The sequence below is a fragment of the Podarcis muralis genome, chromosome Z (genome assembly GCF_964188315.1).
Source record: "Podarcis muralis chromosome Z, rPodMur119.hap1.1, whole genome shotgun sequence".
In the NCBI taxonomy this organism is placed as follows: domain Eukaryota; kingdom Metazoa; phylum Chordata; class Lepidosauria; order Squamata; family Lacertidae; genus Podarcis; species Podarcis muralis.
The window spans coordinates 47,566,858-47,590,698 of NC_135673.1; the positions used below are offsets into that span (position 1 = coordinate 47,566,858).

General features: G+C 42.4%; 1 protein-coding gene across 4 annotated transcripts in view; it reads right to left on the reverse strand.

The window, feature by feature from the left end:
- Positions 1-10,320: 10,320 nt before the first annotated feature.
- Positions 10,321-23,841, reverse strand: part of LRCH2 (leucine rich repeats and calponin homology domain containing 2) — a 60,480-nt gene continuing 46,959 nt past the window's right edge. For 2 of the 4 annotated variants that reach the window (XM_028715030.2, XM_028715032.2), the window contains 7 exons: positions 22,574-22,618; positions 21,096-21,146; positions 20,489-20,546; positions 19,451-19,560; positions 19,147-19,284; positions 18,512-18,589; positions 10,321-17,714 (listed from right to left, as the gene is read on the reverse strand). In XM_028715030.2, the coding sequence (XP_028570863.2) occupies positions 17,595-17,714; positions 18,512-18,589; positions 19,147-19,284; positions 19,451-19,560; positions 20,489-20,546; positions 21,096-21,146; positions 22,574-22,618 (600 nt within the window). In that variant the 3' untranslated portion in view covers positions 10,321-17,594. The remainder of the gene's footprint in view (positions 17,715-18,511; positions 18,590-19,146; positions 19,285-19,450; positions 19,561-20,488; positions 20,547-21,095; positions 21,147-22,573; positions 22,619-23,841) is intronic. The other 2 variants (XM_028715031.2, XM_028715033.2) reach the window with 1 other exon arrangement.

The window sequence follows — 23,841 nt, forward strand, 5'->3', positions numbered from 1 at the left end:
GGAAAAAGGAATTCCCACCCCTAGGTGCCTTCTGTAACAAATCTGGTGCAGGAAGGAAACTGTATCCTCACCCTCTGTGACCTTCAAGAGAACCAGACCCGAGGATTGTTCCTTGTTGTAAGTCCAATGAAATTTTGGGATTCCATTGAAACTTTTGCTGATGACTCGCACCAATGGCTTGGTGCTCCTCTGTACATTAATTTTTTTCCATGTAGCTAACTTGCTTAGAATCATTTCTCCCAAAATACTGTAGGTAACCTCACCCTCTGGAGATTTCTGATGAAAGTTACTGCTTTGAATGAGTTTCCCCAAGCAATTTTCTTGGGCTAGGCAGGGTTTGCAGGAACATGGAGTTCAGGTCTCTTGAAAAGATGTAGTTAGTTGATCAAAACATTATGGTGCTTGAAGCAATCCCCCATTTTGCCCCAGTGTACTAAGAGAAACTACCTAAAGGAAAGAAGTTGCATGTAAGTGGACTGCTGTGTATAACAGACAAGGTAACATCATTCAGCAAAGCACCACAACTTATTACTCAAAGGAGACAAAGGGATATTTTTCTTTTATTCACAAAAAGCTTTTACCAGCACAAGTACAACAGAATGGCAGCTTCTTATTGTATTGGAGTGGCGTAGATTCTGAGTGTGCACATTAAAAACACATAACTTGGTAGGAGGGCAGATTTAAGTATCTAAACAACCTCCAGATTTTTTAAAAATAGCTAGTTGCTAAATATCATGTGCCTGCAAAGGCTTGTAGGTATGTTGATGATTTAGGGTCAGTGCGAGATTCTGAGAAGTTCAGTCTTCTGTGCCTTGGTATCTGGTGCTGTTTCTCAATGAGCAACAACCAAATAAACAGCGCAAAGCATCTCTATAGAAACATGTTTCTTTGTATAATATAGATCAGGTGTAGGGAACTTCTGTGGCACACCAGATGTTGCTGGAGCACTCCTAGGAATGTAAGAAGACATCATTATCCATTGATTATCATTATCCATTCCGTCCTGTATTCATCACATGAAGTTTGTCTTCCACTGAAAACTCCATTATTTGTCTCACACTGTCTGCTATGGCAAAGTGGTAACCTACACAATTTATGTAGTTGTTGTTACATTATGTATTACATTGGGAGGCTTTAAAAGAGGATTAGAGAAATCCGTGTTACAGCTATGCACTACCTCCACAGTCACAGAAAGTAATGCTTACGAGTACTGGGTTGGCTGGAAGCCACAGAAGGGGAGAGTGCTGTTGTGCGCATGTTGTGCACCCTGATTTCCCACAGGCATCTGGTGGGCCACCTTGAGAGCAGGTTACTAGGCCTGAGGGGCCATTGACCTGATACTGCAGACTGTTCATATTCCACCCCATCAATTTCAGTACAAAGGAGGTGCATTGCAAATGAAGAGGAGTCACATAATCAATTACATATTGCTTGAGGCTGTTGAATGCAGCAGCCACAGCAAATAATGATCACATACGCTGGGTTGATTTCTGTTCTGGACATGGGGCAAAGAAAGCAATTTCCCCTCCCATTTCTGTTTTTGTTGGAATTCTCCGATATTCCTAAGTACAACTCCAATCAACCCCAGAAAGCATGGCCAACGGCCATGGACCTTGGGAGTTTTAGTTCAGCACCATCAGAAGGGCTGGAGGTTCTGCACACCTGATATAGAAGATTCACAAAATTACTGTATTTTTCCATGTATAAGGCTAGGTTTTTTTCCTTTTTAAAAATGTCAAAAATTTGGGGGCATCTAATACATGGATAGGGACGCGGGTGGTGCTGTGGATTAAACCACAGAGCCTAGGACTTGCCGATCAGACCACAACCCCAGAGTCGGTCATGACTGACCTAATGGTCAGGGGTCCTTTAATACATGGATAGTAAAATACACATTTTTTTCTTAAATCAGAGTCCCCCAAAATTGGGGGCATCTTATAGACGGAAAAATACAGTAATCATTCCTTGGCACAAAATTTAGATTACCTTGATGGCAGTCTTTAGTTGATTGCTTTATTTATACTTAGCCTCTCTCATGTAGATAATAATATTTCAGTCTAGTTCTTAGGACCTGGTTGAAGCCCAATTTTTTTTTATAAACTGAGGATTCCTTGATGGGTAGATTTATCTAATAATCTATACAGCTCATCATATACAATGACAGTAACAACAACAACAACAACAACAGTTATTGGTATTAACTGCCAATGCAGTTCTGTCTAAAGCACCACGTTCATTGCTAAGTGTTTGCCACCTTCTTTCAAGCTCTTCAGACTCCTCCTTGCATCTTTCTAGCAGAAGTTACCAAAGAGGCAGCATTGCTTCCTCTTGGCTGTGTTAAGAAGATTATCATTCCAGCATCACTGAAGGCAAGGTTTTTGCAGGTGAGTAGTCCTCAGTGAGGGATGTGGGTGGCACTGTGGGTTAAACCCCAGAGCCTAGGACTTGCTGATCAGAAGGTTGGCAGTTCGAATCCCCACGACGGGGTGAGCTCCTGTTGCTCGTTCCCTGCTCCTGCCAACCTAGCAGTTCGAAAGCACGTCAAAGTGCAAGTAGATAAATAGGTGTGTGAAGGTAAACGGTGTTTCCATGTGCTGCTCTGGTTCGCCAGAAGCGGCTTAGTCATGCTGGCCACATGACCCAGAAGCTGTACACCGTCTCCCTCGGCCAATAAAGCGAGATGAGCGCCGCAACCCCAGAGTTGGCCACAACTGGACCTAACGGTCAGGGGTCCCTTTACCCCTTTAGTCCTCAGTGAACACTACAGAGAACACTAGAGAAAGCAGTACAGTCATAGGCTGCATGTGATGTTTGGTTAAAGACCAAACTTCAGTGCCACCTTTCGACTACATCTTCCATGATCCCAATTTGGACATCTTTGGATACCAGAGATCACAGGGTCAATCCCAAATGGCTTCTCTGGGGATTACTGAAATCCTGGATAGCTGCTGTCAGCAAGTGTGGGCAGCATTGAGCTAGATGGACCAAGCATCTGACTTAGCATAAGGTGGTTTCCTGTGCTGCTCTGTAGCTAGACCAAAGATTGCCAACAGCAGCAAACACCACAAGTTGCTCTGCCCCTTTCCCCCTGTTTTTGGTAATAGATGGTAATGAACAAAGCACTTGTCAATTGCTGGTATCTTGTTATTATTTGGAAGCTGGCTCGTTTTTCTAGTATTAATTTGTGGTGTTGCAGACATTAATCTAGGAAAAACTGCCTGTCTCATTTTGGAAGCTATATCTAGGAAAATAGTTGGTTCTTAATTTGCTTGAGGGTGTGGGGAGGTTAGTAATACTTGGTTCCAGTACTCTGGGAAGTTATATGGTCTTGTTAATGTGTCAAATGGTTTGGTCAGAATAGGAACCTACCAATGAACATTACATTCAAACACTGCAGAGAGGAGGTCAATTTCCCAGAGGTCTTGCCTTTTTACAGTCACCTTTATATCAATCTCCTATTCAGTTACAGACTCCTTAAAAGGGAACTTAAAAGAACATAACGGTGCATCTGCTGCATCAGACCAGTACAATCTGTGTTGCGGTTCTTTAAGGTGCTGATTTAAGCTTGCATAGCAATCACTCTTCTGTATTTTATTGAGTTGTACTCTGCCTCTTTGGTACTCTGAAAATATATTTATTTTCTCTGAAGGAATCCCATCATCAGGACCTCTTACCCAGTTAGAATCTGTTCATGTTTCCTTTTTCTGCAATATGTAGTACTGATAGAACCATAGCTGTCAACTTACAGATTTGAAAATAAGGGACCAGCAGCCTTGAAAATAAGGGACCAGCAGCCAAAGTAAGGGATTTTAGTCTACCAGCTGAAATACGAAGTTAGAATCATAGAATAGAATAGAATCATAGAACCATAGAGTTGGAAGAGACCACAAGGGCCATCGAGTCCAACCCCCTGCCAAGCAGGAAACACCATCAGAGCACTCCTGACATATGGTTGTCAAGCCTCTGCTTAAAGACCTCCAAAGAAGGAGACTCCACCACACTCCTTGGCAGCAAATTCCACTGTCAAACAGCTCTTACTGTCAGGAAGTTCTTCCTAATGTTTAGGTGGAATCTTCTTTCTTGTAGTTTGGATCCATTGCTCCGTGTCCGCTTCTCTGGAGCAGCAGAAAACAACCTTTCTCCCTCCTCTATATGACATCCTTTTATATATTTGAACATGGCTATCATATCACCCCTTAACCTCCTCTTCTCCAGGCTAAACATGACCAGCTCCCTTAGCCGTTCCTCATAAGGCATCGTTTCCAGGCCTTTGACCATTTTGGTTGCCCTCCTCTGGACACGTTCCAGTTTGTCAGTGTCCTTCTTAAACTGTGGTGCCCAGAACTGGACACAGTACTCCAGGTGAGGTCTGACCAGAGCAGAATACAGTGGCACTATTACTTCCCTTGATCTAGATGCTATACTCCTATTGATGCAGCCCAGAATTGCATTGGCTTTTTTAGCTGCCGCGTCACACTGTTGGCTCATGTCAAGTTTGTGGTCAACCAAGACTCCTAGATCCTTTTCACATGTACTGCTCTCAAGCCAGGTGTCCCCCATCTTGTATTTGTGCCTCTCATTTTTTTTGCCCAAGTGCAATACTTTACATTTCTCCCTGTTAAAGTTCATCTTGTTTGTTTTGGCCCAGTTCTCTAATCTGTCAAGGTCGTTTTGAAGTGTGATCCTGTCCTCTGGGGTGTTAGCCACCCCTCCCAGTTTGGTGTCATCTGCAAATTTGATCAGGATGCCCTTGAGTCCATCATCCAAGTCGTTGATAAAGATGTTGAATAAGACCGGGCCCAAGACAGAACCCTGTGGCACCCCATTAGTCACTCTTCTCCAGGATGAAGAGGAACCATTGATGAGCACCCTTTGGGTTCGGTCAGTCAGCCAGTTACAAATCCACTGAGTGGTAGCATAGTCAAGACCGCATTTTACCAGCTTCTTTACAAGAATATCATGGGGCACCTTGTCGAATGCCTTGCTGAAATCAAGGTAGGCTACATCCACTGCGTTCCATTCATCTACCAGGCTTGTAATTCTGTCAAAGTTAAAAGGGACCAGATAATTTTGGAGAGCAGCGCTGGTTTTTAGCCCTTCGTTTTCAGAGGTTGCTGCTCAAGACACCAGCCGATGAAACACTGCAATTAAATAACTACAAGCAGCAACCACTTTTCATGCAAAATGAAGTCCAAGCTACGAAGATGCTGCTGCAGTTCTGTATCTTTTCTCTCGTGCTCCATCTGCAGCTCTCAATTCCATCAGGTGGGGCGGGGGGAAATAGTGCCCGAAGTAAACCTGCAGATCAGACCATCTATACTAGTCTACCACTACTAATCTACGGGAGAAGCGCTTGCAGTCCTTCCCTTGTAGCCCTTGGAACACCTGCCCACACCTCCGCTTCCTCCTCTCTCTGAACTGCTTTCTCTATGGTTGCCCTCGCTCTCCTCTCAAGGCTCCTCAGCAATTCATAGGCCATGCCAGGCTGCCCATCTCATCCGGGTCCTTCAGCATCACAGCTGCAGTACGGCCTAGTGGGAGCGGGAGCAGCGGCGACGGGCAGAGGGGAGGACCCAGGCAGAGAGGCTCAGTTCAGCAGCCGTGAGGAGGATGGCGGTGGAAGGGCCGGAGGCTCCTGCCAGTCCTGGTGGAGAGGTGCTCCCAGGGGCTGAGGCTGGTGAGAGGAGGCCGGAGGGGGGCAGGCCGGGCAGCCAATCAACACAGTTGGAGCCTCCCTCCTCCCTGGCTGGCAGGGAGGGAGGGAGAGGAGCTGCTTCCTTTGAAACCCGGGAAATTTAAGGGACATCCATCAATAAGGGACAGCAGCGGGACATGGCGCTGGGATAAGGGACTGTCCCTCCAAATAAGGGACGCTTGACAGCTATGGATAGAACAGGTGCCTCAAGATGTCTCTTGGATGTTTCGTCTTTAGAAAATATGCAAATAGCACTTGTCAGAGGCAGCAGTTGGATTTTGATCAGAAGACTGCAGAAGACTCTGACATGTGCCAGAGGATGTTGCTTCTGGGAAATGAATTACTGGAATTTTTGCAATATTGATCCTGCCCACTTTCACCTTACTCTGGCAAACTGCTATGAGGTTAAAACAAAAAAAATTCCTTCCAGTAGCACCTTAAAGACCAACTAAGTTAGTTCTTGGTATGAGCTTTCGTGTGCATGCACACTTCTTCAGATACCATGCACACGAAAGCTCATACCAAGAACTAACTTAGTTGGTCTTTAAGGTGCTACTGGAAGGAATTTTTTTTGTTTTGACTATGGCAGACCAACACGGCTACCCATCTGTAACTGGTGCTATGAGGTTGGTAGACTGTCAGAGTGAGGATCCTTCTGCTTTATTTTTTGTAGGAGAGAACACAATTTGAATTTCTCAAAAAGTGTTTCTCCAAATATTCTCCATGCTGAAGTCTGGAGCATGGTCAGAGTGCTGCCACTCAAGTCCCCTCGGCCTTTGTGTGATGAGTTTTCTTGTCGGTTATTTTCCATCTCCCCTTGCTTCTCTTCCTTCCCTCTCTACACCACGTCTCCTTGTCTGCCTGAACCTCCTACACCACACAGCCTCTTAAGTTCAGACATATTTACTATCCCCTTGCTTAGTACTAGTTGTAGGTATTCCACTGTCAGTTTCACCCTCAGCATGTAGAATGTTTATGAACATTCCATCACATTGCAGCATCACAGAGAAGAGCTGGAGGGGACAGGGCTCTTCCCATCTCAAAAATTACTCCAGGCTAATTTTCGTATAGACCAGCTTTCCCCAGTGTGAGGTCCTCCTATCAGCATGGTGGTTCTGACCAGGGTTGATGAAAGTTGGACTCCAAAACACTGGGAGAACAGCATTTGGGGAGGCTGCTATAGGAATTCGCCTGTCCTTATCTCTTATTTTCCAAATCTCTCAAGAATTAACTCTTAATGGTCCTCATTGCCACATCCTCCTTCCCAGGACAGTCCAAAAAATGCAGTTGAGCAAAAGTGCAGACTAACCAATTCACTAGGATAGACTGACAATCATAGAATAGAATAGCTGTGTATTGAATAAGTTCAACGTAAAATAAATACATGTGTCTCTATTAAAAAAAAATATTCAGTTAGCAGAAATGCAACCTTTAGCTATTAAAGGCTAAAGAAAGACCAAAAATCTTGCAAAGACACGTGAAGCAGAAACCCCAACAAAGAAAAGGATATACAAATCTAACCTCTGCTTGATTCTTCTCATTCTCCAACCTCCCATATGCTAATCTGTCACAAGCAATGATGAGACCTGAAAGTCTCATTCTCACCTCATTCCTTTGCAAGGTGGGCTCGGCTGTTACCCTGGTGCCCCAGTGGATGTTGCTATCACATTCCTGCTCTGGAAAGAGTCCTAGAGCTGTGCTCCCCTATATTTCCCCCCTTTCTTAAATCAAAGCCATGCATTAGCCAGGTGGAGAAGTCAGGGAAGAAATAGGACAGTTAACTGCTAAGGGGCTGCTTAGGTTCAATTTTTAAAAAGAACTGAAAATGGCCCTATTTTTTCAGCACTCTCAAGGGAACTGATCTAACTAATTGGGGGTGGAGGCTGTGGTTTTCCTGATAGCATTGGACTCCAATTTCCATCAGCACCTGTGAGCATCGCTAATCATCAGGGGTTATGGGAGTAGTACTCTAATAACATCTGAATGGCCACAGGTTCCCCACCCTTGCAGAAAGTGTTGCTCATGTGTGAAGGCACATGCTGTGTTGTTGCAAAGAGACTGCACATCCTACCTTCTCCTCGGAAGGATAGATCTAGGTTGGGTTCACTGTGGCACAGATGTAGAACAGGATTCTTTTCTGTTCAGCTGAAAAGGGGCTTCCCTGATTAGCTTTCTTGCAGAAATGTTTTTGGCACTGCCCCCGTGTTAACATGCTATCTTGCTCATTGCACGGATTATTTGAACAACAATTTCAGTGTCAAGTCTCAAGTAACTGCTGCCCCTGATAGCAGGAGCATTGGAGGTGAGAAAATGAATATTGATCTTGGCACAAAGCTCGCAGAGGCTGCAGCTCTGCAAAGCTGTGCTGTGCAATGTGTCTTGGAGAGGACCTGTGTCATGAGGTGCATGTTCAGAGAACTCTTTCAGGCCTCGCACCAATGCTTAAGTCCATGCCTGTGCATGCACATGTGTGTCTGTGCGCACACCTGCCTATCTGAGCAGCACAACAACCCTGAGATCCTCTTAAAACCACTTGGATCTGAAACACACCCATGTACAAATGTTGCTCTCCTGCTGGTTCTCTGACGTGATCTACAATGACAAGACTCTTCAGCTGCATGTGCAAAGTGTGTGGAACCTTTCGCAGCCTGAGGGTCTTGTTCCCTTTCCAGGAACCATATGCCAGTGGTGGGCAGGACCAGAGGCAAAAGTGGGTGGAGCAAGAAATGTAAATCTTACCTTTGTACAGGAGGTTAGTGGTACATGGGATGCTAGGAGAAGGGTAGCACCTCTGGTGGGGACTCATGGTGCTCTTTCTGGGGTAGTTCATCCCTGCACTCAGCTCTCACCTGGGGCTCCTAGAAGCTGTCAGCATGTCGCAGTGGTCACAATCCTGGGAAACGGCTTGGATTGGCCAACTAGACAAGGTGAGGGCAGCCAACGCTTCTCAAAGCCCCAGCCCAGAACGTGGAGGCCATGTTTTTCAAGGTTTGTGGTCATAACTTTGAGCTGCTCTCATGGAAACTGACCTGACCGCTAGAGCAACAGAGCATCCCTGACTCACAGCAACACTGATGAGCAGTAGATCTGATGCTTTTCCTGTTGCAACCCCCTCCACGCCACAGCTCAGAATACTCAGCCACTGATGAACTCAGTGAAACAGCACAAGGATAAAAGCGTGGCTGTTTTTAGCTCTTCCCTTTCTCCTCCAACAAAAGAAGAGGCCAAAGACCTTTATGGAAGCCAGCTGGGATTTCCCCTCTATGGATATGCAGCTTTGTACCATTAAACATTAAACACTGGAAAGAACCTTTCAGTACTCTTGAAAGCTGAACCACTCCTTGCTGTGCTGAAGCCTGTCCCACCAGACTATTCCAAAATGTTGTCACTAATGGAAAAAGCAGCTGGGGTTGGGATGCAAACCCTTTAGAAAAAGTAGGGGGGGGGGGCAAATGGAATCACTTGTTCCTTTTCCCCAAAACTAGAATAATTGGATTGGACTTTTTTTTGGGGGGGGGGGATAAGTTGCTCTATCTTGAACTATTTGTCCCATCAAGCACAAGATTATCCATGTCAGCCTTCCAGAATTTGGTGCCCTCCAGTTCCCATTAGCCTCGGCCATATCACCAAGGGTCAGGGAAGATGGGAGTTTCAGTCCAGAAATATCTGCAGGGCATTTCATTAGCTGCCCCAGTCTAGATTCTTCTGCCTTTTAAAACAGGAGGTACCAAAAGAACCATTTTTTAAAAAATGGCGGGTGTCTGACCAAGGCAGAATAGAATGGTACTATAACTTCTCTTGAGTTGGACAGTATCGTTCTGTTGATGCAGCGGAGAATCGCATTACCTTTTTTTTGCTGCTGCATCACACTGTTGACTCATGTTAAGCTTGTGGTCTACAAAGACCTTCAGACCCTTTTATTGTATACTTCTGTCAAGCCAGGTGTCCCCCACACTCTATTTGTGTGTATGTCTGGTTTTTCCTTACATTTGTCCCTTTTGAAATTCATTTTGTTATTTTTGGCACAGTTCTCCAGTCTATTAAGATCATCTGGAACCCTGATTCAATCTTCTGATGTTTTAGTTACTCCTCCCAGTTTGGTGTCATCTGTAAATAGAGTATCCCCTCTATTCCTTCATCCACATCATTTATAAAGATGTTGGGGGGGAAATGCCAGGCCCAGGACAAAACCCCGTGGCATCCACATCACATTTTTCCAGGATAACGAGGAACCATTGGTGAGAACTCTTTGAGTTTTGTCCGCTAGCCAGCTACAAATACACCTAACAGTAACATTTTCCAGCCTCAATGTTACCAAGTGCGTGAAGTTGAATGTGCACAAGTTACATGTGTGTAAGCTATGGGCTTACTGTACTCCTTTTGCAGACTTAGGTAATGCCCAATGTGGTGAAACTTCTCCTTTATTTAGGGAGTTTTACTTCCAAACTGATAAGTACTCAAGCCACCCAAACACGGACCTTATCCACTTTTTTTTTATAGAAAAAACAATCGCACAAGAGCACACAGCCATAATGAAAATGCAACCAGTCAAAAGTCAGGCTCCTTACTAGGCAGCTGCTGACCATTAATGATAGAAGAACAAAACACACATTTGACTACACAAGGATTATGAAAGAGTTTGCATTTTATACATAGATTATGTACATCAGTTTTGGACACGTGGGTCTTTTTCATGCTGATTCCAATAGAAAACTATTTACAGAAGAAAACTAAAACAGGACTACTTTCAATGAACATATACTTGTTGGAAGCTCTAGCAATAAAGTAGTCCTGGGAAAAAAGCAAGTGTTGGAAGAGTCATGTACAAGAAGATGAATGGGGCGGTGAAGCATCTTACAGAACATGAACACAAAGCAAATTAAAATGCAACACCAAATGGATATTGAAATATATAGATACACACACAGAGGAAAAAAGTATAGTCCCTGACTGCTTTTCACTACTTTGCTGAAGTTGTACTCAGTTTTGCACACATTTATACTTAAGCAGCTATGTTGATTTGGCTAAAGTTGAAGGGAAGATACAAAATAAATGAATACTGACCAAGTAGTAGATTCAATATTTAAAAATAAGCAACCCCGCCCCCCCACAACCAACCTCGTCCCATTATTTTGTCTTAGTTCTACAGAGTACACAAGAGTTTGCACTTCTTCCCATTAATCCCATCACAGCCCAGCACCCCAGTCTCTTTTGCAGAATGTGTAACACTCACATCTCACACCGTGGTAGCAGCACAGTGCAATAAGTCTGCCATTCTTCCTACAACACTGCATGGGTTTCAGTAACACAAATGAACTCAGTGGTTTGTAGTTTAAAAGTGCCACCACACTGAGAATTTGGTTTGAACAGGAACACATTCATATGGAGAATGTCGTGTATGAAATGGATCTCAGCAAATCCAGTTGCTGCTTCACCTCGCCAATTTTTGTAGGTTTGTGACAGTTCATTTTTTACACCCACCCACGCCAAGAAATTAGCAGAGCCTGAATCCCTGGAGATCGCAGGACATTACAAAGTAAGTATTCTATGCACACATGAGTTATTGGGAAGCATCAAATGGAGACTAATTTGTCTGCAAAAGGCAGTCCCAGGAGAATGATTAAACCTGTGTTCCATGAACAGAAAAAGCAGGTCCATGTAAGAATTGCTGTGCTTGGTGAATTATAAAGTAGTAAAAGAAAATAATGTACAACCTCTCTCCTGAATTAAAATACTACAATTTTGTCATTTTGGCAGCACGGGTGTGTGTGTGTTTTACATATCTATAGATTTCGCACATATTTTTAGTCCTTGTTGGAAGACAGAACATCTTTATGTTAGAGTGAAATTTAATCATTTAAAAATTAATAAAAGATCTCAACACCTACAAAAAGAACTTTCCAAATGAAGGAACAATAAATAGGTATAGGCATACAAAATATTTATTTTAATATACTTCAATAAAACCTGTTAATTGCATTTTAATGCAAAACAAATGGGATGGGGAACTTACAGAGCATGTAATGCTCCTACCCCCATGTACAATACCAAGTATATTTTACAGAAGGTTTTCTGTATACCTGTGTTAAATGCTGGTGGGTGCATCAGAAAACAGACATTGATAAATAATTTATTGTTCACCAATTAGGAGTGGCTTCACAGATACTATGAATCTAGTTTAATGGCATAATCTAATTATGTCAGCCAGGCCTAAGATTGACAAGTGGGGAGGGAGTGATATTTTAGCAATTCCTAGTGTCCTCCCAATACTAACATTCTTACTTTGAGGAAAGATCAAACTACTTTGACACTGGTTTAAGTATGCAGTAGAACAGTTTCTCAACCCCCAGGTTTTGTTGAACTACAACTCCCATCATCCCTAACCACTGGTCCTGCAAGCCAGGGATGATGGGAATTGTAGTCCAACAACAACTGAGGACCCAAGTTTGAGAAACACTGTAGTAAAAAATGCTCTACCTGTCTCTTAACACTGTTTTTGTATATTCCAGTGGCTTATTCTGTAGACCAGGTATGAGAAAACTTTGGGCCTCTTGATAGTGCTGGACAGAGATGATGGGAGTTGTTGTTCAGCAGCATCCAAAGGACCAAAGGTTCCCAACCTGCAACACCTTCTTCAAGGCAGGATACTAATACTATTATGGAGGTGATTTAACTGGGAGAAACAGCATTCAAGTTTTATTCAGTCACGTGAAAGATGAATTCAAAGCTGTGCTTGTTCAAAGAGTCTGTCAGTGGAAGTTTTTGTGTTCAGAAGTGCACAATTGTGCATGTTGGAAGCGAGGAGGTTTGCTCTTATTGGGGAAATGGTAAAAATGTCCTTCTTAAAAATAATAATGGCCACACCTACCATTATCTTATTATCTAGACCACAGTGCACTCTGAACCTTTAACGTGCAGAATTTTGCAGCTTGCCAATTTTTGGCAAATGAGCAAAATGAGAATCCTGGAGAAATTAGAGCTCCACAAAAGTAATGGACTTAGATGTACTGCTTGGTTTGCTTATGAAAAGGGGGTTAATATTCTAGGCTAGGACCCAAAACTCCACCTTAATACAGGGACTGAAACTCTCGTCCCCCACCCCTACCCCCACTTCAAACCAAACCATTTTTGAAACCAAGAGGAATGTCACTAGTTGTTTGACTTACAGCCTGGGTATACAAATCACCATCTGAAGGACGAGGGCTTGGATTTTATTTATTTGTAATGAAGAACAAAAGAGAATAAACACTTTCAAGAACAAGAGAAAGGATAGGAGTGAGAGGAGGAGGAGGAGGAGTGAGCTGTGACATCTCAAAACAGAATCCACTTTTGTACATTGTGGTGTTTGAGTGCTGCATGCTGGAATGCCTAAAAATCTTGAGGTCTGGGCTCATTCTGCATCCAACTGCACCCAACATCACACCAGCTTTTTCTATTAAACTGTGCTAAGGTGATTTTATATTTCACAAAATCTACAAAAATGATATTTATCTTTTCTTTCTTGTAACAGACTGAAATTAAACCTTAAAAGGTTTTCAAAGCTAACATTAACTAAAAATACAATTATGGGGAAAACTCTGAAAGGAAAGGTCTAATCTACAACAAATCATGCTCTATTTATAAGCTTCATGAAACAGTTTAGTGTGCTTTTTATTTGGCTCAAGGATGCCATCTAAGGTCTGCCTTAGGCTCACAACACACGCTTGGAGGAAGAAAAAGCAGCTAGTCACAAAGTTCACTTTGCACATATGTTGTGAAAGCATTCAAGACCCCCTGCACCCCTTTTGCCCCACACTACAAATTTAACCCAGTAACTATTATGTGGTACTGCAGCCAACAGCAATCCAACAGGGAGTTCCTTGGGTAGTGGAGATTTAAGAACAAAGAAATATGTTTTATCATTTGGACAAGGAAGAAGAATTTAGTTTATTTGAAAATTGCAGACACACAGCTCAAAAATGAGGAAAGAGTCTGGCTTTTTCCATTTAATTAAATAAATGTATACAGTCATACCTAATGTTGCGTCTGCTTCAGGTTATGTCTTTTCAAGTTGCGTCCTGTGGCAACCCGGAAGTACCAGAACAGTTACTTCTGGGTTTTGCCGCTTGAGCATGTGCAGAAGTGCTAAATCGTGCTGTGCATGTGCGCAAACGCTGCGCTTCTGGATGTGAACGCTTTGAGTTGCGGACGGGCCTCCAGGACGGATTATGTCCACAACTCGACGCAAAAATCCATACATGACAAAGAACCAGCAATGGGTTGGGACTCTTCCACTGTACAGTGAAGTAATTAAATGAAAGGTTAATTTCAAAGACATGGTAATTTATCTCATTTCTACCATTCTCATCACACTGTAGAGCAAAAGGGGGAAAGTTACGGAAACACCCATTGTGGCACTGATGGATTTGTCTCCAAGGCCTGTAAACAGGGCACAGAATAGCTTCTAAAACGATGGGGAGTAGAGATACAGATGGACTGATTATAAGAGGTGCAATCTCTTACTAGCCGGGGTGTGTGGTGTCATAATGGACCTGCTGCATGAACTGTGGCTCTAGTACAAAGGGGTAGTGAGGGGGGTGTACAGGAAAAGAGGAGCTACCACCTTGCCTTATGATGCATGACCATGCATTGCTGCTGCCAGGATGTAGCAATCCCCTTCCTCCTTTTCACCCTGTGCCCAGCAGCTGTTCTTTCCCCCAACTCAACACTTTTGTTACAACAGAAATAGAGGGAAAGGGAGAACAGCAAATAACATGGGGGAACAGGAATCTCTCCTTGCCCCTCACAAGCAAACAAACAAACAAACAAACAAACAAACAAACAAACAAACAAACAAACCTGATTTGCAGCTTTAGGATTACTGACCACACAGTGCAGAGGGAACAGCTCAATGCCCTGAACCAGCTAGCTGCCCAACGCTTTTGTAAATATTGCAAAATAGAGCTTCTTTAGGGCTCAGTTTCACTACTCCGTAGTAACAGAAGTCAGGAGCAAGATGTAAAGTCCTGACAAGTCACAATATAAACCTGAGATTTATTTATTTGGCAGTTTTACCTCAACATCCTTAACTCATAAGCTTCTGTACGACTCCCATTTAAATCACGCCATATGTCACTGTTAAGTGTCAGACAATGAAAATAATTTAAAGAAAGTGGCATCCATTGTCCAACAATACATTGAAAAAATGATTAAGTATCAAATTAAATAGGATAAATAAAAGCATATTTACAATTTTTTTCTTTAGAAAACCAAACCTAATAAATTCAAACTGTGCAAACTGAAGAACATCCAACACTCAGATGTTAGTCCTTTAAACTTTACGTTACCAATCTTACAAAAACCTAATATTCAAAAATACACATTGCATCTATTGAGACACAAAGAAATTGCAAAGAAGTTTAAGACTAGTAAAAGAGTTATCACAGGCACTTCACATGTAAACAATCTACAGTACAACTGAAAAAAAATATTTTGGCACCAACCTAGAATACTGAAAAACCCACATAAAACTTGTCCTTTATAGTACTGTATCTTATTCTGCCATCATCATCAATATCATCAATATCAACATCATCATCATCATCCGCCCAACTAAAATACGGGAGATGGTACAACAGCAAGAAGTGCAAGAAATTAGGGACACAATCTTCTGGAAACTGGAAAAAAATGCATCACATGATTTATCATCCAGATTTCTCACACCATATGCTGCAGTGATTCTTTTGTTGTTGTTGAAAAAAATGTACATAAAATAATTTTAGACTTCTTTTAATGAAAATGTGATTAAGAGCTGCTATGCATATTATATTTTTAGCGTGGCCCCATAATGCACACACTAAAACCATAATATATGCAAGACAGCATTGCACATTTTTCAAAATGCATCCATGACAAAGAACCAGCAACGGGTTGGGACTCTTTGCCATATAAAAATCTCCAAAGCTCTATGTTTCTTGTTCATTATAAAACGTGTGCAGCAAACCTAGGAGACAGCCTAACACAGTGTAGCATAAAATAGTAAAAAGAAATAATGAAATATTAATAAGAGAACTCAGAATGTGTACTACGTTGAAAAAGAGATTTTGATAATCTCAAAATCCCTTATGGCTCTGGATTAAGCAAGCAAGCAGTACAATTCTTTATCATACTGGAAAACTGTCAGTTTAACATAAACATATGTTTAAAGTAAGGCGCGGTCTACAGGTGAAACTCAAAAAATTAGAATATCGTGGGAAAGTTCATTTATTTCAGTAATTCAACTTAAAAGGTGAAACTAATATATGAGATAGACTCATGACATGCAAAGCGAGATAATGTCAAGCCTTTATTTGTTATAATTGTGATGATTATGGTATACAGCTGATGAAAACCCCAAATTAACAATCTCAGAAAATTTGAATATTAAATAAAATCAGCAAAACAAGTATTACAAATAGAGCAATATTGGACCTCTGAGAAGCAGAAGCATGCATATGTACTCAGTACTTGGTTTGGGCCCCTTTTGCATCAATTACTGCCTCAATGCGGCGTGGCATGGATGCTATCAGCCTGTGGCACTGCTGAGGTGTTATGGAAGACCAGGATGCTTCAATAGCAGCCTTCAGCTCTTCTGCATTGCTCGGTCTCATGTCTCTCATCTTTCTCTTGGCAATGCCCCATAGATTCTCTATGGGGTTCAGGTCAGGCGAGTTTGCTGGCCAATCAAGCACAGTAATCCCATGGGCACTGAACCAGGTTTTGGTACTTTTGGTAGTGTGGGCAGGTGCCAAGTCCTGCTGGAAAATGAAGTCAGCATCCCCATAAAGCTCGTCTGTGGAAGGAAGCATGAAGTTCTCCAAAATCTCCTGGTAGACGGCTGCGTTGACCCTGGACTTAATGAAGCACAGTGGACCAACACCACCTGATTACAGGGCTCCCCAAATCAACACAGACTGTGGAAACTTCACACTGGACTTCAAGCATCTGGCATTGTGTGCCTCCCCATTCTTCCTCCAGACTCTGGGTCCTTGGTTTTCAAATGAGATGCAAAAGTTGTTCTCATCAGAAAAGAGGACTTGAGACCACTGAGCAACAGACCAGTTCTTTTTTTCTTTAGCCCAGGTAAGACGCTTTTGACATTGTTTCTTGTTCAGGAGCGGCTTGACAAGAGGAATACGACATTTGAAGCCCATCTCCAGGATCCGTCTGTGTGTGGTGGCTCTTGATGCACTAACTCCAGCCTCAGTCCACTCCTTGTGAAAGTCCCCAACACATTTGAATGGTCTTTTCCTGACAATCCTCTCCAGGCTGCGGTCATCCCTGCTGCTTGTGCACCTTTTTCTTCCACACTTTTCCCTTCCACATAACTATCCATTAATATGCTTCAATACAGCACTTTGGGAACATCCAACTTCTTCTGCAATTACCTTTTGAGACCTCCCCTCCTTATGGAGGGTCTCAGTGATGGCTTTCTGCACAATTGTCAGGTCAGCAGCCTTCCTCATGATTGTGCTTCCTACTGAACCAGACTGAGAGACCATTTATAGGCTCAGGAACTCATTGCAGGTGTTATGGATTGAATAGCTACTGCACCTTTTCACAATATTTAATTTCTGAGATTGTTAATTTGGGGTTTTCATCAGCTGTACACCATAATCATCACAATTATAACAAATAAAGGCTTGACATATCTCACTTTGCATGTCATGAGTCTATCTCATATATTAGTTTCACCTTTTAAGTTGAATTACTGAAACAAATGAACTTTTCCACAATATTCTAATTTTTCGAGTTTCACCTGTACAATATCTGGCCTGCAATCACTTCTGATGGCTTAGGGTGTTCCTCTGAAGGAAGCTGAACTGGAATCAATCCACATCAACACACATCATGGCAACAAGTTGGTTCTCTGAGTGTCCTGTTACAGGCAGGAAAGCTGTGATGCTTTAGATGAAGGTATTTCAAGAAGAGCTTGAACAGTAACTCCAACTTTCACAAGGCCCCTTTCTTCCAAAATGTGATGGGGCAGGCAAAGTCTTTCCTAGGAAAGAAAATGACTTTTCAGTATGGTTTGTTGCTGTTAATGCCCACACAGACATCCTAACTTTCCAGAATAGCAATTTACTCAAATGTCCCACTTCCTCAGGGATTGGGAACCTCTGGTCCACACCCAGATACAGCCCATGGAGGCTTCCCTTCCAGCCCTTCCTCCTACTGGAACAAGTTAAAGACATTCCTCCTCTCCCTCCCACAATTGTTCATACTTTGAAGAAAGGCCTGCCCCCAGCAGTTGTTGAACTACAACTCCTATCATCCCTAGCTTGCAGGACCAGTGGTCAGGGATGATGGGAGTTGTAGTCCAACAACAGCTGAGACCCACGTTTGAGGAACATTGGACTAATGTATCTTGCATGAGTCTGTTTTATTAATAAGTTTTCCCAGCTTGTACTAATCAACAGCAAATTCTTCATCATTTGAACAGGTCGTCACCCCCAAACCTATAAAGCCACACTATTGCTGAGGTTTGCTCAAGTGAGATGGGGAAACCTGTGGCCCTCCAAATGATACTGGACTCCCAATTCCTATCAGTCTCAGGCAAAATGACCAGTGGCCAGGTTCACCCCCTGGCATTTCCAGATAGGGTTGGAAGACTTCAGTGTGAAATCCTGGAGAGCCATTGCCAATCAGTAAAGTAAGTACTGAGCTATATGGACCACTGGTCAGAGTCCTGGGAAGGCAGATTTTGGAAAAGGGATGACAACATCCCTTTCCCAAAAGATCTAGCAAAAGCTAAGCTGATCTGGTTGGTCAATCAGAAAATCATTTCAGCATTTTTACCTGTGGGACACCTAGTTTTTTGCAAGCATCAAGGAAGTTTTCAACATTTCTTCGGCACTTTGCCATACTGAGTTTAGGCTGTTAAGAGGGAGATACAGCTGTCATTATTCATATTTTTGCAAAGAACTTGAAGCTTTACATTACAAATATACAATAGCAGAAGCTCTGATCACTTAAAACAGTGGTCTTCAACCAGTGTGCAGCAGCACTCTGGAGTACCTTGAATGATGGTCAGGGGTGCTGTGGGCAACACTGGTCTCTGTCCCTCTTTCCTTTCCTCCCTTCTCTGATGCCCTCTCGCGTCTCTGCCTGCCAAAGGCTTGCACAGCTTTTTACTGCAGCAGCCCTGGCTATAAGCTCTGCAGGCAAAATCTGGGAGGCACCTCTCTTTGGGGGGCACCGACTCAGAGACCAGGGACGGCAGCAGCCAATGGCCGCAATAAATCTATCTATCTAATGTAGTTGGTCAAGGGAGCCATGGACTCAAAAAGGTTGAAAACATCTGTCTTAAATTATCACTTAAAGCAACTGATCTCAACGCACAAGGTTATAAGGAGGCTTACATAAATGCATTGTGAAGGGCTGTAAAAAAAGGGAATGGCCATGTCTGTTTTGAGAATAGATGGTTTACTCACCACAGCTGGTGATGGGACATGAATACTGGCAACAGATCGAGGTCTTATATGATTGGCTAAATGGCACAGAACCACCCCATCCATTAATGCTGCTCCAATGTCATCTGGCAAACTGACCTTCAATCGCGACTCTAGATTCTAGGAAAATAAGAGAGTACAATAAGGATAATGCTCATTTCAAGGCCACTTTAAAAGAAGCCAGGTTTCATATTTTCTGTGTGTATTATTTAACTAAACACATTCAAATGACATGGAACGTTAACTCTGCAAACCAAGGAATTCATTTCAGACAGAATAAAATTACATTGCGCAGCTGCTTTATTTGTTCTCTCTCTTCCCTTAAGTGCTCCATTTTCCTCCTCATTGTGAATCCAGGGTCTGCGGCACTGTAGTCCTGGCGAGAGCGGCCAAAAGCTGCAAATGGAACGAGGAAAATCTGAGGAGGTTTTATTTCCTTAACTGCACTGTTCACAAGAGTCACTACCAGCAAGACAAAAAGCCACTGATATTAAAACTAATCTCAGTAAAACGTTCCTATACCACTTGATGACTTAAATCAGAAAATAGCTTTCTGTTGGATACCTGGATGAAGAACACTCTGGATTTATGCAAATCAACAGAAATCAAGCATATTGCTGACAGTGTGGTGAAGCATATACAATTCCAGTTGTGTAAATGGATTCTGACTTGGGCTCAAACAAGCATATAAACTACTTTGTCCCAAGAGAGATCATTACTCCATCTGGCCCAGGACTAGCTACTTCAAAAATAGCTCTCCAAGATCTCACAGTGGGGGCTTGGAAATATGTCTGCCTGGGAGCCATTTTACTAGTGAAGGAGGAGATTGCAAAGCAAGGGCTCTGCAACACCAAGGCTCAACTCACATCTAGCCCCCCACCCCCATTCACTCATCCAGAGGTCCCAGTCTATATTTTTTTGGGGGGGGGGTCTGCTTTGGTTCAGGGTGGTGCCCAACTAAGTCAGGCTTAAAAGCAGACTCAGGAACATCAAGCCACAGCAACTAATTTTAATGGGTCAACTGAGCTAGATACAACCAAATAACATTTGCTAGTTTTGTTCAATCTGCATATGACTATTCACATCCTCCCTAACCACCTCTGTATGATTCTCTGCCGAAAAATCACCTTCTATTGTGACTATTTGATTCTCCTACAGCAGTTTGTGAAGGACTTCTCATGCAATTTCAGCATATGTGAAAATATATGGATTATATATCCCAGCTTCTAAGAAACCCACAGCAATTCTATCCTTTTGCCACCTCCAAAATAACCTATTTTCCATGCATCCCTTAGATGTTCAGTATGTGTGGAATGGTGCCTACCTGATCTGGGCTTCAGTCCAAAAGGACCATGAGAATTGCCATCGGCCCTTTCATAATCCTAGAGGTGGGGGGAGAAGGGGGATGTCAGAAGGCCCCAAAACATAACTAAAGTCACACAGAAGATTGTTTTCATGTGGCAAGTACATAGTCTTCCTTGACTGAAAGGGGGAAATGTTTTAATTTTTTTTTAATTTAGCTCGATTATAATACTGTATTTGGGGAGATGCTACACCAAGATTGCTCACTCCTTTCTCTCTTCTCTGCATGCGTAACAAACATTGGCTGGAAATGAACTGGGCTTATACAGGAGAGTCTTTTCTTTGGAACACAAGCAACACTTAAAACATGAATTCATCAATAATTCATTCAATAATTATTATTTTTTGGTCATGAAAATGGGATATACCTTAAGCAGTTAGAAGCTTACTTTTCTGTGTTTTTCTGACATACATTGTAGCTACTGTATAATATACTCCAGATAATTCTTCAAAAGAACTGTCTTTGTACAGTATTCTCTAATTTAGCAAAGAACGGCATATTTCATGTAAGTTCCATGCAGCGGTGTTAACAGGTAGTGAAAAACACACTGACACAAACACACTTGTACCTCAGATGACACAGGAGACTGTGGGGACACATTAGTATTATCACTGTCTTGCTAAAAAGAAACCAAAAAGATGGAATTATAAAATGAAAGATATGTTTTTAAATAAAAAATTGCATGATTATGAACATGTATGATATACAAGTATTCTTACACATAGATGTATGATTAAACATGTGTATGCACACCAAAATAACAGCAACAACTAAGACATGGCTGCTCAGCAGTTTCACAATGAAGGATTTGGGAAGTTTCTGAACCTTGGTCCTTCTGCAAGCGGAACTGTGTGCCATGTTTAATACTGCATTTATGGCGCTGAACTCAGAAAACTGCCTGCTGGAGAGTTCAAATTGGATGCCATGGCCAGCTGGAGAAAGCAAAGAACTAAGCACAAAGCTAACAATGGGAAGCCCTAGTATTCACTGGGGAGTGTGGTCAGCATCTACATTAAAGCTATTAACTGTCATGAAATGGTCAGATATAGAAGTCTGCATGAGCTTTTTTTGTATGAGCTTTTTAAAAAAATGATATCTGTTTTCTTAATCTTTCTAAATTTCCACTGGAGTTTGCCCCTGAGGCATCCACCAACCACCTTAAGTTGAAGAACACAGCATATCTGGTGAAAAAACTTCTTAAGTGATTAAAAACTAGGTGTTATTTGGGAAGCTTCAACAGTATAAAGACAGAGGGGAGTTGGGACACACACACACACACACACGATTCAGCTGCACTAGGAATTCTGCCAGTGAACTTCTAAGTAGAAACTATGACCTGGACACTTTTGCATTCAGGCAATGACCGGGTTCATCACATTTTCCCATTTCATCACATTTTGCCCAATTTGAGTTAACATTTCAGTCAAAGACCCGAAGCAAAACAATTCCTGCAGCGCATGTGTTTGGTTGCCTTGCTTTCCTCTCCTTTTTACCCCCTTTTAAAACCACTTTGTCACAGAATATTTTTTTTTAAATCAAGGTTTTGAGAAAACCAAAGATCCCACTGGTCCCTGCATTCCAGAATACCCCCTCTTTCAAAACAACAAAGCTGGTTCAAATAAAAACTTCTAGAAATGAAAAGTGTGCACCTTGCCCCATTTGCCGCCTAATACAGAGCAGCACCTAAAAAAATTAACATTACCAGCATGCACTGCCACTGTTAATCACTTAGTGGAGATGGCAGTGACAATGAGAGAAGCAATAAGGGAAAAAAGTGGGGGAGACCCTAAACTCCATGCGAAGTTCAAGGAACTGAGCCTCAACACTTTAGAAGCTCATGTTGACAGACACCATGGAAACAAAGCATCAAGGTACCCTACACTGGACAGGATGAATTCCATCTTTACAAGCAGCATCGGCTTCCCAGAGGTTCAGAAGTTTTGTACATGAGCCTAAAGTAAGGTTTCTGCTGATATTACAGCCAACTGGATCAGCACAAGTTCCAATTCCTTATGTAGTTGGCTTCTTATCACAGTGCTAACTCACCTCATCATTTTCATTGCCACTTGAACTCTTCCGGGAAGACTTATACTGAAAGGCAAACAGTTTGTTTTAAACAGCTATTTATAGCATATCATTTATGTTATGTTGCCAGAATCCACTCCTTAGCTGTGCTGCTGCCTTCTGGACCTGTGGCCACAGTTCATGCCTTTTCATGCTATCCACAATGTCAAAAGTCTCATGGGCATTTTAGGGTGGCAACTGACAATTCTTGTGTTTGAGTGGGCTGAATCCTGCTCATGGGTTAATGATACCCAGCTTAAATCTTCAAGTACAACAAAACATATTGCATGTTCTAAGTAAAAAGAAACTGAAGGACATATAGTTTACTTCCTTCCATATTGCAAATGTCTTTTACAAAGCCACAGCATGGTATGTGTTTCTTCTCCACAATGTACTCAAAACTGGATTTTGAAGAAGCTAGTTTAGCAACTGCCTTTCTGTAAAATTACTATTTCCAGAACAAAACTGTTTAAGGGTGTGGTGGGGAACTTGTGGTCTTCCAGGTGTTGCTGGACTACAACTCCCATTATCCCTAATATTTTCAATATTGTGATATATCAACATCATGATATATAAATGGAAACTGCTACTACTTAAAGGTCTTAAACTGATAACTGATGATATTATCAATCACCTCATGGTGACTTTCAACAGCAGGAAAGCCAAAATGCATCCCAACAGGACTTTTGGTTTTGGGCTTGGTTACCAAATGGTGGTATTCAGGACAACCCGAAGTATGGCAATGAGTCATAGTGAAGACAAATAATCTGAGACTGTCAAACTGCCAGCAGGCCTGCTAGGAGACACAAGCGGCAGCAGCCTGAGGATGGCAGAATCAACAATGTTGGGGGGGGGGCAGAAGCAGAGGCAGCCTGCAAGGCCTTGTGGTGGTGGTGGCAGTAGTGGTGGCAGCCTTCAAGGCCTTGCAGCAGTGGCAAAAGCGGTGATGGCCTGTAAGGCCTTGTCATGGTGGTCACAGCCCCCTTTTTAGAACCTAACTTCGAAGCTGCATGGATTGGGGAGGGGGAGAATTCTGAAGCGGCTATGTGACCATTTTAACTGCAAATATCAATCAAATACCGATTTAAAATATAGTTTGCTTTGAAGTGTGACACTGTATTGTGCTTGTCTTACTGTACATCCCGGAATTTTTAAGTGTCATGAGTGAAACATCTGACAAAGTCAGCTTCATAATGGAAGACATTCTATATTTCAATCCAACTTGAAGCTTCACACAGAAACCTCAGTTA